The 18,450-nt window shown below is 40.3% G+C and overlaps 1 protein-coding gene across 2 annotated transcripts in view; it reads right to left on the bottom strand.

Annotated features, from left to right (window-relative positions):
- Window positions 1–6,161: 6,161 nt before the first annotated feature.
- The window catches only part of ASXL3 (ASXL transcriptional regulator 3), a 180,648-nt gene continuing 168,359 nt past the window's right edge, over window positions 6,162–18,450 (bottom strand). For both annotated transcript variants that reach the window (XM_041723063.1, XM_041722991.1), the window contains exons 11-12: window positions 14,318–16,265; window positions 6,162–11,564 (exon numbers count right to left, since the gene is read on the bottom strand). In XM_041723063.1, coding sequence (XP_041578997.1) covers window positions 7,848–11,564; window positions 14,318–16,265 — 5,665 coding nt within the window. In that variant the 3' untranslated portion in view covers window positions 6,162–7,847. The remainder of the gene's footprint in view (window positions 11,565–14,317; window positions 16,266–18,450) is intronic.

Here is an 18,450-nt window from a genome sequence, read left to right as displayed (position 1 = left end):
AGGAGTATGCTCTGCTTATTCAGTGAAATGACATATTCTCCTTAAGTAGAAAAGAAAGTTAAAGCATCTCTTGGGAAATAACAAATTTCCGACATGATCTAACCTTATAAATTTAGTATTACTTTGATAGATCATCAAATACTTACTTATTAAAATACTTAAAATATTAGCATGCCAGATGGCTCTAAGAAAAATAGTTATGAGTTGATAAAAGATGATTTTGTCCTCTGGGGAAGATTGTGAGTCAGACGGTGAATAGGAATGTGAATAGCCCAAAGTCGTGCTCTTATCCTTGTGGCATGAAAAGAGACAGGAGGGCAGAGGCCACTGGGCACTACTGAATAAGCTTTTCTGTATTTCTACCACTTATGTTCCCAGTTACCAGGCTGGAATAAATGAAGCAGTAGGATTTACTTATCCAGTTAAGGTTTGCTTGGAAAAATACTGATGTAGGTGAAGCTGATCTCTGGTGTTATCTATTGGCTGTCCATCTATGCATTCTCATTTTCCTCAGTGACCAAAACATTTCCCTCTTGTGATTATCAGCAAAGTGGGAGGCTTTTATTTCTTAGAAGAACTGCATGAGGCACTGTGAATTCCCTGACTTCAGTCCAAATCCACAACTTACACGTGCAAGACTAGACCTTTGTGTTATCTGAGCTCTACTGAATAACAGAAGTCAGAAGCAATGTCTTCTCCCTTTAAAAAGGAAGAGCTCACATTGCAATTTATATCAGGACTCTGCTATTTTTTTTTTCTGTAGTCTCTGTAATATGACTCTGTAACATTTTAACGTCCAGAAATATGTATCACATTAATCTAAAAAAGTATTAGGAAGTCAATGACCACCAAGGACATCTGATACCACAAACATTGTTTTAATATGCTGTTAACTTTCACAAAATCAATTATCAACATCTAAACAAATTCCTAGATTAATGTAAGAAGGGCCAGAAGGGGACAGAGCTCTAAAATGTGTAAAGGATCATACACTTTGTAGAAATCATGATCAGGAAGGACCGTGTCTTTAGTGATGAGCCCTGTTCAAGGGAAATGATTGGGATGCTCACAGGGAGGAGCATGCCCTCTCCGTCACTGGGTCAGGTATGGGCAATGGATGTTCCTCTGGAGGTTTCGTTCTCATCCGGTAGCAGTTCTAAATAGTTTCACCCCCTTGATGTCTCTCTCTTCGCCAGCGCACCTTGTACACGTCTTGATTATACTCCTGTTATATTAAAATTATTTTATCATCTCTCTCACTAGCCTGTAATTTTTTTTTCAAGGTTTGGGACCCTCCTATTTTTCTCAGAATACATAGACGTCAGCGAAGCAGCCATTGACTGCATCTTGTAGTAAATAAAAGGATGGACACTGGTCTCTGAAAAACATTTTTTGATACTCAGATTTTTCCCATGTATTCTTTTGTTTAAGCCTTGGGCTCCTCATTTATTACATGGCTACAATAATAGTGCCTGCCTCACGGGATTTTTCTAAGGACAAATGTGATCATTAATAGCTGTGAAATGCTTTGCAGCACTCCGCACTAGCTTTTTGCAAATATTTTCTATTTTTAAAAATATAGTCTGTCTTTTGGGAATTCTGGAAAATTGCTGATTTGCTTAGTATACAGCTAAAACTCCAAGTTTATTTCTATGAAGAGAGTTTATAAAATCTCCTTTATATTCAGATCATGAAGGCTAAAGACTTGGAAATAATTTATTGAAACATGACGTCTAGGCAACCTGCAATTAAAGTCTTCAAATAAATTCATGAAGGGACGCTTCCTAGGATTTCTGTTCAGTTGCCTTTTGCAGGGGGTGGGGGGGAGCCCAAACAGTTGTGTCAACTGCTTTCCTCGGTAGGTTCTTCCAAAATAAAATATTTATCTTTGATGACAATGAAGTGTCTATGTGAAACTTAATGAATCACTGGGTAAACTACTTGTTCTCAGATAAAGCCTATGATGGATACAAATAAATACCTCCGATGCTGAGTGCAATTTTTACTCAAATCAGGCCAGAATAATGTACACAATATTGCATACAATAATGTACACAATAATGTACTAAGAACAATTGGATATTTGTATAAAAACTGTATAATTGTTCCTATTTCATGAGAATATAGGAATTAAAACATAAAGCATTCAGATTGGTTTCAAAAAACATCGGCTTAAAAAATGCTGGACTGTTCAACTTTCTCTAGTGAAAGTTATTTATTTTTTATTTTTAAAAAGATTTTATTATTTATTCACGAGAGACAGAGAGAGAGAGAGAGAGGCAGAGACACAGGCAGAGGGAGAAGCGGGCTCCATGCAGGGAGCCTGACGGGGGACTCGATCCTCGGTCTCCAGGATAAGGTCCTGGGCTGAAGGCGGCGCTAAACCGCTGGGCTGCCCCTCTAGTGAATTTTAGAATAAAGGATGCCTGTGAAATAATGCAATGAAAACAAAAAAATTCCATGCTAAATAAAATTAAGAAAGCATTTCATAATATTTTAATAGAAAAAATAGGACAAAAAAGGAATGCTATCATTGTAGTGAAAATAGCTTAATGACACTTATAAGTATCAGTTTTCCATTGACTCATTTGGGTAAGTTGGACTTTATTATAAGCATTTAATTCAGTTTTTGGAGGAAGCCCTTTTATTTTGTTCTTTTCTTTCGCCCCTCCAAATGTAAACATCCTCTTTCGCCATCTGGTGGCCAAAGTCAGCATTATAGAGGAAAACAGCTGAGCTACGATTTAACCAATTGTTTAATGCTTTCTGATTCATCTTAACCTAAAAATATGCGTTTTTAACCAATGTAAACATAACTGAGGCAATTTTGTTCCAATGGCACACAGCGCTTTCTTCAAATAACTCTAGCTGTAATGTTTAATGCAAGATAAAAAAAATTAACCTAATCGATTCTTTTAAAAAAGAATTTTGGAATTCATTTGGAGAGTTAAAATTAATTATGGTAGTTAACAATTTGACCCGAATGTCTTTTGACTTAAAAATTAAACAAGATCTTTATGAAAGCAAGTTGCAAATATACTTTTTAAATGATAATAAGCACAGTAGATATTGTTAATTTCAAATAGGTTTCAGTTTTAACAGTTAAATTGTGTGTTGACAATTCACCAAACTGGAAAGGGTCGATAATTCAACAGTATGTGGTTTTTTTTCTCCCTAAAATTTTTTAAGTAAAATTTTCGATGTATTTAACACATTTTATGTAACTACCTCATTTCATAAAAAATTAAAAATGACAATTATTTAATGTTTAATTTCTTTATTTTCTCCAGAATATTTTAATATTGAAACCCAAATTGTTACTTTGAGAAAGGGAAAAAAACAGAGAAACATGAAGAGACAAACATTTCATTTCATTTAACTTATGGTATTGTGAGCAGTCACTTTTGTAGGCAACACTTTTCTTCTTTGTAGAAAAGAAATAAAAAACAAACAGCACCATTAAAGAATGCATGATCCCTGAATTCTAAACAAAACACTGTCTAAAAATTGTTTAAATGCTCGTTGCACTGAGTCACATTTAGTCAGGTATCAAAGCAAGCATAACAGTATTAAATTGTAGCAGTCTTACTGAATCAACTGCTCCCCCTTCTGAGGATTTTACACACCTTTCGTGAGTTTTTCCTGTGGGAATAATATATTCTTTGGTAGAGGACTGAAGGAGGGTTTTACTTTTCTGTATGCTGATATAAAATGTCTGTATGTTCAGGGCCTTCGCCCCCAATCTGTGTTTGTCATGCATGTTATGTTTGGGTTGATTTCACATTTTGCTGTTACACTGTAGGAGTAATACCGCCTTTTTTTTTTTTTTTTAAAGGCATTAAATGGCTAATGTCAAACAGATGTAAACATTCAGAATACTGACCCCCAAAAAAAGTACACACACACACACATTAAAAAAACAAAACAAAACTGTACTGAAAATATGAATCAGATTAGGTTTCTAGGAAGCAGGGGGAAAAATACAGCAGTACAAGAAAATTATGGCAACCAAGTAAAGCACTTTTTTGGAAACATTCATGAACAGTACAAATACAACAAAGTTTTTCTACAGTCTAAATTATTCTGCAACTATCAAATATAGTACAAAGCGAAATAGTATGTGCTATAAAAAAGCAGCTCCTTTAAATTATAGTAAAAATGCTTTTTGTTCGCTTTACAGTGACAAAGCATGAGGACTGAAGACAAGAATTTTATATTCAGTGACATTTTGGCTACATAGGCCCCTGACAGTCTGACGAGTTCCTTTTCTAGGACTCTTCACATTGTTCTCTAGAAACACAGAAAGACAGTGACTCTGGGCTCTGCATGCTCCGCGGGCTCATTCCCACCAGGGAGCTAGTGCGGTGCTGGCCTCCACACCAGAGAGACGATGCAACCCTAAGCTTGGCTTCAGCTTCTGTGACCTGGAACCTCACCAGACCAAGCAAGAACCGGGAAACCAAGGCCACAGTAACTTCCTCTCGCGAAACGGTGCGAGTGTTTAAAATGGGGCTGCAACATCACGTATTCTTAATCTTGGCTGCGTTATGAAGCACCATGTGCACCAGCTTGTTGGGTTTTGTAGGTTTATTCTGAACGACTTAGAACATCCAAGGTCTAGAAGTCACCTAAACCTGCTCTACAGCTCATCCCAGAAACACATACCACCATAAAGTCTTTATAGCAACCAGGCTCAACCTCATAGGTTTGTTTTCAAGTTTTTTTTCTTCAAACTAGACCTTAGTAGAGAAATATTATATATAACTATGGTGCTCAGTTCACCAACATTTCTGCTACTCTCACTTTGGGGAAGGAAACTATTTTCATTTTGAAAATGAATTTGCATCAGAACGTTCTTATTAACATGCCCATTAACTACCTAAATGTCTTTACACACTTCAGGCATATGCATATCATAGAGGAGGGGGATGAGGGAATAGCAGTTCTCTGCTTTCCCCTGCTCCAAAAGTGCTACTTAGGGAAATACATCCTTTGTGATAAAGAAAAAAAAATTACATGTTACATGTGCAAGTTCTATTCCTGATAGGGATATCAGAGTGTCCAATGATCAGGATAATGCACACACTAACATTTGCACATTACACCACAATAACCATGTAGTAAATAACATACTACATTTGCACATAGGCAGACACCTGTGGAAATCAGGAAGTTAAGAACCTACTTACCTAATCCGAATATACTGGTTTTCGTATATGTATATTAAGTGGACACTTGTAAAATATCTGACCCACATTTTACTTCTGAATTTTTCTTTCCATTATTTTTTAGCCCAAAGATACTAATTTTTTCACTAACATAAACCATATGCGAACATTAGGAATTTGAGCTGGGGCAAAAGAGAGAAAGGGCACAGAAGAATTATCCTCTTTGGACCTGGGTGATAGAATCCATGCACGATCAACAATCGATTCACCAAAATCATGTGAAATATCACCTATTTTGTGAAAAATCAAAACATACAGAAGGACACTTTTTTCTTTATTCCCAGTACCTTGCAGGCAGTATCCCACAATGATGGAACCGACAGTGAGCTCAGTATCACTTCTGCCTCAACCGGACCTCATATACAGAGTGCAAAGCTTCGTAGACCAGGGTTTCTTCAACACGGTGCCAGTTACTGATGTAGTGATCTTTGAATCTGCTGGTGTGGCCAGTACCTGACACTGGTAGAGTGGCAACTGCATTCGGAAGGAGTTGGCATGCAAGGGTCTACATTTTACGGGCTCCCTTCTGTGAGACTAGAGCGTGCTCTTCTGAACTAGGATGGTATTGCAGCCAAGCCGACCACCGAGAGGATGCCGCTCAAACACAGCCTGGCACAGGGGAACTAAGGGTCCACTGCAACTTGCGCCGCCGCCTTCCTTGGGAGGGGCTGGTTAGTGCACTGCTCACTTTCTCAGTCGTTCGCTTTGTTAATTTCAATGTGAAAAACAGAAGTGATGGTCCGGAAGGAAGCATGGCAGCTCAGCCACAGAGGCAGACCCTTCTTTGCTTTTCTAAGTATCTTTCGCTATCAGCAACTTATTAATGAAAGTGACATCTGTATCACCTAACAAAATTTGGCAACATCACAATAATAAATATGGAGGAGAAAACAAACAAACAAACATGTACCATGGTTGATTCCTATTAAAAAATCACAAGTGTTTTTTTTTTCTCCCTCCAGGAATGTAATCTCTGCTTATTCCAGTTAAGTTTTAAGACATGTTTTAAGGGAATGTCAAAAGTTTACATTGATGTGAAAATGTCTGTCACTTTTACCCTGGATACAGAGGATACCCCCCACCCCATGATTTGTTTCATTTTTTAAATCCTACAGCCATGGTCAAGCAATGAATTAATGGCACTCCATATTTTGTGCTCTGCAATCTGAAGTTAAATGGGCGTGGCTTTGTTGTCTTTCATCTTTCCCACAATGTGCATGTGCTTTTGAACTTGCTTTAGGGAACAGAGCCTCCTGAACTACAGCTGTTCTCTGGCATGAGGGTGGTCAAAGTATGAGGAACGTAGCTCAAATACTCAACACTCAGACTTTACTGGATAAACACTGACGGTATTTGTAAGATGCAGTATCCCGTTTTCAAAAGCAGTTCCACTCCCCCAAATACGAAGAATGTACTGAATTCACCTGAGGGGGGGGGGGGCGAAAGAAAACAAAACATGCAGTACCTAGAACAACTTTTAAAACAAAGGCTATTTCAGAGTCAAGTATAATTATGTAGATTGTGAATCATAAGAGAAAAATTGTTCAGAAACGTATCGTCACTTCAGCCTTCTGTAGTTCCTTTCATCATCATTGACACTTCTGCGGAGTCAGAAGCCAGAATGTACTGGTGTCATTAATAAAGGGTACGATTATTTTTCCCCCAGTTTTAATATCTAGTAGCTGTACTGGAGTGAACAGAATGGACTGATATTTACATTATCAACCCACTTCTATGTGTTTGCATACACAGCATTTTACTTGCTTACTCTTTAAACTTAAGGGCATTTTTTCATACTTGCTCTTAAAAGCTACACACGATGCTCTGAAATCCTCTGGGCCTCTGGGCCTCTGTTGGTCAACTGATCCTACAGTATCAGGTGTCAAAGGGCTCAAACCAGATTACTGGGCATAGGGCCCACGCTGCAATTTCAGGTGTAAGACACATTTCACTACAATGTGTGCACAATGTCCAAGGCAGATCCAGAAATGCTGCCAGTCTCTGAAAAGAGTAAAAAGGGAGGGAAGAGAAGAAGGACAGTGGAGTTCATTAATGGCATACCTCCTTTAATGTATCTTTTGTGATATGAGCAAATACAAGGAATCATACACTTAAATCAGATTCCCCTTTCCAAATATGATTTAATCACTGTGGTCAAGGTAGGTCCAGAAGAGTCAACTGTGAAAACCCTTGTAATGGTTAATCTACAGAAGAATGAATAACCAACCACTTTAAGTCACTTGTACCATCCTCCTTCTACATCTGCATTTCTGGTTAGCATTAAGTAATTAAAAATGTCCTTTTTCTATCTACATCTGGATTTAAAAAAGAAAAAAAAAAAAAACAAATGGGGCAGTGACCTGTATACACTTGGACAGAAATTTTCCAGAGCTGGGAATGGCAACTTAATATGTAAAAGACATGCTGCTGAGCCACTTGGTTGGGACGCCATCTCCCCTTTCTGGGAAATGCAAGTAAAGAATCCCAGAGAGAGAAGAGAATCTGTTCCAAAGTAAAATAAATTAGCACGATATAAACCACTGAGTTATTCAATTTGTTGCTGCTGACGCCGTTTGGCTTTTCCGTGTTGAAAAGGGATACTGCATCTTTCCTCGGCTCTTACCGCACAACCAGGCAAGCTACACAGAGTTTGGAGGGACCTATGCAGTCGTCATGGCAGAAGGCCCCGCAGCCTTTGCACACAATCATGGCTTTCAGCCGGCAAGAGCATTTCAGTTCCAACTGGTCCGCATTGCTGCTGTCGGCAAAGTTCTGAACGGGCATCTGAGCGTTCTGACCGGGCAGGCCCGTGGCAGGGCTGGAGCCGCTTCCCAAAATCCCAATGGACTTTTCAATTGCAGATGCTGCCCTTTTGAAGCTCGTGCTACCAAAGTGTATTGTTGGATAATTTCCACAGAGCTGCTGTTGTTGCTGCACCTGCATTTTCTGAGCAGCTAATTGGGTAAAAGGCTTTTGTGGCTCAGAAAGCAAATAGGAAGAGAAATCTGCATTTTTTAACGCAAATGCTTTTAACTGTTCTTTCATTTCATTCTGGTCATAGGAAACTTGTTTCATGCCCAGTTCACAGCTGCTGCTTAAACCTTCCTCAAAAGAAAGAGGTTCCGATTTTATATTGCTACATATGCCCGTGGACTGTGGCCAACTAAGTCTCTTAGTGGTTTCCATGGTAACTGGTGGTTGCTTTTGATCGGATGGGACTTCTGCATTAGGAATAGGTGGAGGTAGCGGAGGTGGCGGTGGGGGAGGCGGGGGCAAGGCCAAGGGCGGAGGGGGCGGAGGGGGTGGGGGTGGGGGATGCACCAGTGCTTTGTTTGGCATGGCGTGTGCGGCCCCTCCCACGTCATCACCTTCTTTCATGGCCATGTTGGGAGATAACATGTTGGCTAACCTTAGCTGGTGAGGTGCAGAGGAAAGGCCCACCTCTCCCAACCCCTTCTGTTCCAGATGCCTATTGAAGGCAAACGCACCACAGCCCACCGGGGGCTTGGCAGAGGCCTGTAACAGAGCTGCACTTGGGATGGGGCCCCTGGCAGCCACGGGCATTTGGTAAAACTGCTGTCTGTGTGAGGTACCAGCATCGGGGTGGAAGCTGCCATTCTTGTCGACGTGAAACAGGTTCTGCTGGAAGCTACACGAGGGGAGCAGCCGCTTTTGCTGTTTGACCTCGGGGCTGTGAACAATTCGGGTCTGCATGGAGTGCTTGCTCAGCCACTCCTGCTTAAACGGCTGGCTGTGTCCTAGCTGATTCATGCCCGAGTTGATGACACAAGGCACTCCTTTGACATCTGGCTCCACCAACAATTTCCCTGGCTCGCATTTAACTTGAGTGTGTTCCCCCACAGTCCTAGCTACTCTCTTTTTGGGGTGGTTTTCTCGCTTCCTCATCTGTAGTGGTGCAAGGGTCCCAGCCAGGTAGCCCTTCCCGTCCGGATTGGGAGAGCTGGACGGCATCTCCACAACGTTCCTCTCTGGTGCTGTCTTCCCCGCTGAGGTAGTTTGAAGAGGCAGAGGAAGCCTGTTAATTTCGAGCTTGGCTCCCAACCTGGGCTGAGGCAACACTTTTTCCAAAGGCAGGTTGCCCTGGAGTAACTGCGTCACGAGTGGATTGTTAGCCTCCACGGACGACAGCCGGCAGCCGGAGCTCCCCGCACTGGGGACTCGCTTCAGGGGGTCTGGGGCCAAGGAAATGGGCTCGTCTACGGCGCCAGGGGTGGGAGCCTTCACGCTCTGGGCCTGCTGCACGCCGGGGGCGACCTCTGTGGCCGGAGGCGGCAGCTCGGGGCCAGGGAAGTCTTCTGTGTCCATTCTAAAGCCCTTGTCCACCTCGTGAGGTTCAGACTTCACCGGGAGAGTGACGTTCGTTAGGAGGTTCCTGGGGTGAAGTTCTGACATGTGGGAGTAGCCGGCGTGCTCGGTTTTGATGGCCTTTGGACCACTCTGCTCCAGAAATTCTTTCTGTTTACTGGGAGTGGAGTGACTGACCAGAGGCTGCCCTGTGCTCCTCATCCCCTCGTCATTCCAGCAAATCCGGTTGCCCGGGTTATATGGATTGCTACAGGTTGTGTCCGCTTCACTCTTGAAAGCAGTCGGGCCACGAGCCTGCTCGGCAAAGCAGTTACTGGGAGTGGTCACCTCGTTTAGTTTATCTGGAACGACAAGGGGTCCCTCTCGGAGACTGGAACCGGCTGCCTGCATTGCTTTATTATTACACTCTTGCTTTGCTGCAGCAGCAGTGATGAAACTAGAACTGTGATCGACGGCGTCGCTGGCCACGGGCTCCGGCCTGCTAATAACAGATACCTGGGGACACACCATGGGCTGTATGGAGGCTTCTGTCCTCACTGACCTGCTCGGGAGGTCCAAGCTGGCTTCCGCGCTCTCGATGGAGACGGTTAGAGACAATGTGGAGGTCAGCGTGGTGCTGTGGTCAACGATGACTTTACACGGAATCGATCTGTTTATGGCTGCTGGTGCAAAGCCCCCCGCAGGTGGCTGAGGTTTCCCAGAATTGTCTGCCCTGTTTCGAGGCCCTGAATTTTTGTCCGAGCTTTCAGCACTTAATTTGGGAGGACTCTCATAAGAGTTTATCGTAAGCATGCTTCCAGTAAACATTGCGACAGGTGGTCGTGCAGCCAGAGGGTCTGTGACTGCCCCTGACTCCCTACAGCCGAGGGCGGCTCTCACAGTGGTGCCCACGGGCCCTGTGGCCTGTTCTTCACTCCCAGGCATGGCTATCTTCTCAGAGGGAAATCGGCTGTTAATTCCCGTTGGGGGAATCAAGACAGAGCTCGTGGAGAGATGGTTTGGCAAGTTCTTTCCAATGGAGGGAGTTGGCGCAGAGTTGTACTGACTGGGGATTAAGTGACCAGCACTGCTGCTGGGCAGGAGCAACGGCTTGTCATCCATGGGGCTCGAGACACTGCAGCCCTCTGCTGTGACGGGGACAGGAGCGCTTTCGATACATTTTGGTATAATGGTTATGCACGGAGTGTCAGTTCCCTGGATGGTTTTTAACATGCTTATGTTACAGGCAGAAATTGTAGTGTTTGCACTGTCAACAGACATTAGAACAGAGGATTTATCAACAGAACTCACAAAGGGATGTTCTTTAATTGCTCCCGACATAGCAGTGCTGCAAACAGACACAGGGACAGAATTTTTATTAAAAAGCATGGGCACACTGCTATTTTCAGAAGAGGTAGATGAAACAATTTTCTCAGGTAAGTGTGACACGGGTATGTTTTCATCAGAACTATGCACAGATAAGTCAGTGGCAGTTTCTGGAAGTTTAGCTGGGTTAAGAGACTGCTGTAATACAGTGGTGGTCTCGCGGAGGTGTGCAGACTTGTTGCTAGGAGATCTGCAGTTTGGATTGACAATAATCACACCAGTTGACCCTTCAATTTTTGTTTCAGGAGCAGAAGAGACTTCTAAGCTTGGGGGCCCTTCCTTTGAGCTGAGCGGAGGCAACCGGGACTCTTTAGTGTTCTGGAAGAGGTGGGCCCGGGCTTGATGCTTTGCAAAGAGCTTTGCCTTTGTCTGCTCTTTGATGTGTGCCAGGGTTCTTGCCTTTCCACCCTCTCCTGGGCTCCCCATGGCTCCTGAGACGATGCTCGCCGCGGCGGCTACCGCAGCTGCTGCGGCCGCCTCTCGCTGGGCCCTCGCTTGCTGGGCCCGGGCCTTGATATCTGCAAGGGTCCTGGCTCCTGTATTCCTCCCACTGCTGACCGACGTGCTGGGGGATGTGCGAGACTCTGGTTTGGAGACTGGTTGGCTCTTGATAATGAAAGGTGGCCCAATTTTGGAAAGCTGGATCTACAGGAAGAAGGGGAGAATGGAAAGAGAAAGCTCATGGTACATGATCACAGAGGAGGCAGGTGGAAAGCGATAATGTGAGAGAGAAGATGTGCTGCATTCTCTCATAATGTGGCAGGAACGACACCTAAATCCCCGAATGGGCCTTTAGGGGATAAAGCGACAATAAATGTGGCATGAATGTGAAATTAAAATTTTCAATCTCTGTTTTTCATCTACAGAAACATCAACCGGTGACTTCATTTGGTATGGAAATGAAACATCTTCTTAATGCCTCATATAAATGGAAACAAAATCCATGCGTCTTAAAATGAGGTTAGCTAAAAAAGGCTTAGAGATATTTAGCTTTTAAATTATCTTCCTTCCTGGCAGAGAAAACTGGGACCTTAACTCTACATGAGTTTATCTCTTAATTTGACACAAAGAGAAAAACCTTAGCCAAGAGGTCAGGGGATTAGAATTCTCGTCCTGCCTTCACTCAAAGAAACTCTGTGATTTCAGGGATCACCATGCAGTTCGATTTCTCCAATGACCTCCTCCAGCCAGAGACTCTATAGTTTTTATGTACTCCCATACCAACCAGCACGCTGGCTCCTACATGCACAATAAGTGCACAATAAGAGTTTGTAAACTCACCTGTAAAATGAGACTAGTTATTTCTGGTCTATTTCCTTCATAGGGCTGCTATAAAGATGGAATGAGACTATATTTGTAAGAGTGCTCTGCTTTCCAAAGGGATCTGATATCGTTATCTTTCCATGAAAGCAAGGGTAACTCTGGTTTTCTGCCTCTAAAAGCAACTCCGGAGCTTAGGCAGTTCCTTTGGATACTGGTAATCTACAATTTGCTGAATTTCATAAAGTCACACTGTTCACCTACTCATGCTAATTAGGAGACTCACAGTCATCACCAAACTCATGAGGCACAAGACCCAACACCAACATCCCAAAGCAATGCCTGTGATGTGCTGGTCACTAAAACACTCTTAGAGTCATAGATTTGGAGAGCTGGAAGGGATCTAATCAAAGCCCCTCATTTTATAGCTGAAAAAACTCTTGGAGGGAAAATAGGTTGCCCTGGGGTCACAGAACTAGGGATTGACAGAGAGAATCTTTGGGTTCCCTGTTCAGGGCTGTTGACTGGTACTATGATTCCTTCGTTTTTCTGCTTCTAAAAAAAGCTTTTCCTAGAAAACATCTCTCTTTTTTAACATACATATATTTACACTATAAACAACATTTAACACATGATGTAGGATCATATCAATCTGAAATTATGCTTTGGAACTTTGGTGGATGAAATTATCTGTCTTTGCTATCTCATTTCTCATTTTCCAACCTGTAATGTCTCTCTTCTAATCCAAAGGTTCCAATGAAAAATGAATTTAGAGAGGAGAATCAATTTTTCCTGTTAAATATTTTATTTAGTTAATAAAAAAACTAAAAACATTTTAAAAATTATACCTAGATATACTTAAACAAGAATGCAAGGCCAAACACCAAATGTACTTATGGTATCCATCTATTGTAAAGTGTGTAGTACATTGAAAACAAGCTTTTGACAAGAAAAATCAGACTGCCATGTTCAAAAATATTTCCTATGAAAAGCACTTACATTTTTCTTTCCACTGCTTCAGAAATTAAAATGCACAGTGGGATTTTAATTGGAGTTTAATGTTCATCTTCCATATCTCTAGAATTTTATTTAATAGGGGTTACTTCATTAAGTAAAATAACTACAGCTACACTTTTAAAAGTCAGCCTTATGGGTATCATGAGACACATACAAAAAAATAGATGTCAGGGCAGAGTAAAATAAAGAGAAAGAGACTAAGAGAAACAAAGCTTGAATATGTTTTTAATTCTAAACCAAACCTATGGTGGAATAATCCACTTTATTGTAGAACAATATAAATGGACTGAGATGAAAGCACCAAATAAATATAGCTTATATTGGGTAGGATTTTTGTTGTTGTTGTTGTTAAACAGTGTTTCTTTTGAATTAATCCTAATTTTCAGTTTACTTAGGCACAGCCAATTTATATAAAAGGCTTGTTTTCTGAGAGTTAAAACCTACCTGGGATCAAAAGAGAATATATAAATGGGAATGTTTGACTACAACTTTATTATTTGTGAAGTTAAATATCTCTTTACTATCTCAAAAAATAGGATTTGTATATCTAAATATCTATTGCATACCTCAGGGTATGCAAAGTAATTTCATCAATTTACTCAAGAAATATTTAATGAGGCTCTTCCATAAGTCAGGTCCTTCTGCTAGACAATGGTAGTGGTGATTATTTGCTGGAAAATAAATGAACCAGTATTCTGTACTTTTACCTCCTTAGTGTATGCCTTTGACTTTTGACTACTTTCCCTCATCCTACTAAACTTTTATAGGAGGCTAAATTATCAACTTCCCCCAAGTACATGTACCTCTTGGTCCTATACCTTGGAGTCCCCAAAAGACTATCTCGTGGCCTATAGGTTCCTCCAGGCCCTGTTCTCCCTCACTATTTCTTTTTCCTTAAATGCTGAGGTCTAAATATATACATGTATCTAAAATTATCATATGAGCTCAGTGATCCTTAAAAAGGATTGTTTAATATTAGACTAGTGCTGGGAGTATTAGATCATAAACTACATAAAACCTAGAGGGACAAAAACCTTACTTAGTTCTGAGAATTAAGCATCTACACAGGAAAAGCCTATTTCTCTGGAATTGTCTTTATTGTTATTATTATTACTCCATACCTTCAGAGGTGGCACTCTGGGCTCTTCTCTTGGAGGCTGTTCTTTCTCAGGTGGGCTGCTGGATGACAGGTTCCGGGTAGACTGATCATCTTCTATCCTAGCCCTCTTTTCCTTACAGATTCCAAAACTGTGCTGCTCTGCAGTTTTCCTTTTTGATATCTCGGATTCTCTACTTTCATTTCTTATCCCATCGGGTGATTTGGAGGGCTCTGATAACTTGGAAGAATGCGAGGTCTCCAACCGATTCTGTGAACTCCCCTGCTTATGTGTTTTATTTCTAGAGCCTTCTGAAAATGAAGCCTTATCCACTGAGGAGACATATTGCTTGTCCTGTAACTTAGCTGATGGAAGCTCATTTCCCTTATTCTCTGTTTCTTCAGAAAAGACAGATAGCTCCAATGGTGAAGATGCCCCTTTCTTTTCTGTTCTTTGCAGGATATTATGATTTTTTACCTTTATTATTTCTATAGAAGGAAGTTCTGGAATCGAAGCAGGGTAGGGCTTTTCAGTTTCAACATGTGATTTACAAGGCTGCTGATTCAGAGTCTTATTGTGCAAGTCTTCAGATGGAAATGCTTCAGGAACAATGGAGGACCCCATTTTGAGGGGTTCAGGAGTATTTGATAGAGTCTTCGGTTGAGAGAGAAGGCTCTCTCCCAGGGGCTTGGCAGGAGCAGAGCCTTCCTCTTTCTGTGGGGAGAGCGGTTCTTCAGATAGGGAAGGGGACTTTCTTTGCTGATGCATCATTCTCTCATTCATGGAAGAATTAGAAAGTGGAGATGTTTCTGAAGGAAGTGGCAAACTGGATATAAAAGTAGTCTCAGATGTGAGAAGCATGGAAGACACTGAAGATGTTTCTGATGTCAAAGGTAAATCAGACATGGGTGATGTTTCTGATGTTAAAGGTAAATTTGATACTGGGGATGCTTCAGATGTTAAAGGTAAATTGGACATCAGAGATGCTTCTGATATTTCAGGTGAAGTGGATATTGGAGATATTTCTGACATCAAAGATGCATGAAGGTTTTCTTCGGGGGGATTTCTCTGATTATATTTGTCTGCATTTTCAGTGCTGGACACCTCAGAACAAAACGTTGTCTCAAGGGAGGCTGGAGTACATGATTCCTCTGAGGTGGACTGGGTTTCCCCTCCTGGGGATGTCAGGCTGGTACAGGCTCCCTCTGGGCTCTCAGAAGAGAACGAAGTTTCAGAGATGCAAGCATTCTCAGAAAGCTGTTCATCAGGGTCACTCTGTAGCTCCATATCTACAGCAATTCCTTCACTGGGAAACTGACCTTCTAAAGAAGATGATGCTGTTTTTATTTTTGGAGTATTGGTCTCTAATGCAGCTTCTGACTCCTTATGTTCTGTGTCACTGACATGAGTCATAGATGAAGTGCAAGGAATGAGAGAGTCACAGACTTCTAGCTGATCGATAACAACTGACATTTCTTCCTGGGGAGATTCTGATTTTTCTTCCACCTTAACTTCAATATGAGGCAATATTTCTAAAACATCATTCATCATAACACAGGATTCCAAGTTATCTTCAGGAGGTGCAACTTGGGGCTCTTCATGAGAGTTGGCTGGACTTTCAGACTCTTCAGAAAATTCTGGTATTGTCTTATGATTTTCATCCTGACATTCACAGATACTAGTCTCTACCTCTTCTGCAATTTCCTCCTGAATCACGGATTCTTCAGGGATCAAGATATCTTCTGATTCTGATTCCGCCATTACATCCTTACCTACATCTACCATAGGACAAAGCGTATCACAGAAATCAGGCTCTGGAGAAGTTGGACTTTTCATGCTTTTTGACTGTTGCTCTTCCAAGGGAGTCTGTGTAGAAAGACCTGGAAGGCCAGAGGTTCCACACGAACTTTCAGCTCCGTCATTGTTTGGTCCAGAAGTGAGCTTTATCGATTCCTCCCTTGACATGCCCAACCTGAAGAGAAATTATAAGTATTAAATATTATTCAAACACAAATAAGGTATAACTTGGAGGTATGGATATATATATATATATATACACATATATACACACACACATATGTATATGTATACATGTATATACATATATGCATACATATATGTGTATATATGTACATACACATATGTACATATATACACATACACATTCTGTTGAATACTATATATAGTATACTATATATAGTGTATATACATACACTATATTCAATTATAGTATTCAATATATAGCATACTATATATAGTATCCAACAGAAATAAAAGCATTAGTATTCAACAGAAATAAAAGTATATATATAGTGTATATATATACTATATTCAATATATAGTATATATATTTATTCAACAGAAATAAGAGCATCAAATTAATTTTATAATCACTAACATGCTTAATTTATGTAAACATGTTTATAATGACTTAGTTCTACTGCCTTTATAATCATAAATAAACTAAACTCTACATTTGGTTTAAAAAGGTATATATTTTCATTTTTACTTATTTATTTGATATAGATTTTTATTCTATAAGCAAGGAGACATAAATTCTGCCAAATGTTAGTAAAAGGAATTTAAAAATTACATACTATAAAAGATTAGAAAAATATGGTCAGAAAAGTCAAATGTATAAGATCTAAAACTTTTTAAAGTCAGAAAGCAGCACTATGTCTTTATCATGAAAAAACTGTAGGGCAGCCCGGGTGGCTCAGTGGTTTAGTGCTGCCTTCGGCCCAGGGCGTGATCCTGGAGACCTGGGATTGAGTCCCACATCGGGCTCCCTGCATGGAGCCTGCTTCTTCCTCTGCCTGTGTCTGTCTCTCTCTCTCTCTCTCTCTCTCTCTCTCTCTCTCATGAATGAATAAAATATTAAAAAAAACTGTACAGTTTTCAAAGGATGCAATATAAGCAAATAAGATTGATACAAGGTGGGTAGGTTGTAAAATCTTAAAACTGAAAAGACTTCCAAAGATTAAGTTCTCTTACACCAATGTACAAGGCATTACTCACCTTACTTTAATCTCTAAGTGTCTAATCTAAGACAATATGGAAATTTTGCAAAAGAGTAATGGATGTATTTGGTGTCAACAAAGTTGATTCTACTAGTTTACATTTATATGAGGCAAGACCTTAAAATTATTTGATGTGATCTTACTGTACAGATATTCCATAAAAGATAGCAAAGAATATAAATAAATAATCCAACCTAATATTCATGTCATAAGGAAAAGTTCATCAGAATTACAAAGATATTGTAAACCACTTTTTCCCATCATACTAAGTTACAATGTCAGCATCACATGGTAGATAAATAAGCTGTTCTAAAAGAAGTTAAATTCTTCAGACAATTACAAAGATAAGCAGAAGAGATATGTCTTTCTTCTGGAGAAAACATATCTGTCTGAAGAAATATAGTTAAAATAGTACTGATGTAGGAAAATATCTCAGTGAAACCTTCAACCTTTTGCTTAAATTCTCAAAATGAAAGGGAAATAAAACTGGATACATTTTTTGGATTGCATTCATTGACTTCTTTAACTAACATTCAGAAGATTCTAAAAAGAAGATAAAAGATACTCCCCCTCATTATTAGTCTCTTTTCTTTCAACTTTCCCTAAGATGGGTTCAAACGAACCTACAATTTATAACTATCTACACTGAGAGGAACAGAAGAACTACATTACAGATAAACTTAAAGCAAAATAATCAACTAGAAATATGGGGCTCGGCCAAGCAGAGATGCCACTGATACTAGGTTAAGTGTAGAATATACAGTACCTATCCACTGGCAGCCAAATTTCTGCTGGTTGGTTAATAAGGATCTAATAAATTTATTATTAATTCATATTAAATATATGTAATATCATTAAATATAACAAATGTATGTAATATATATTATACATATGTGTGTATATGTATATAATAGATATGTATATATGGACAATAGCACTGCATAAAATATGCTTATGTTGACATTTTATTATTTTCATTAAAAAAATAGATTTAAGATGGCATAAGGCATAGGTTGATTTTCACAGCACACCGCATAACACCACAAAGGAAAACAGTTAAGTTCAGAAATCTAGACTGTAAACCAACAGACCAACCCCTATAACTGAGTTAGCATCCCTATGGGTGATCTCTAAGTA

Source organism: Vulpes lagopus, chromosome 1 (genome assembly GCF_018345385.1).
Source record: "Vulpes lagopus strain Blue_001 chromosome 1, ASM1834538v1, whole genome shotgun sequence".
Taxonomy (NCBI): domain Eukaryota; kingdom Metazoa; phylum Chordata; class Mammalia; order Carnivora; family Canidae; genus Vulpes; species Vulpes lagopus.
The sequence above is the reverse complement of the archived record's forward strand: the minus strand, read 5'-3'. Positions and strand labels throughout refer to the sequence as shown.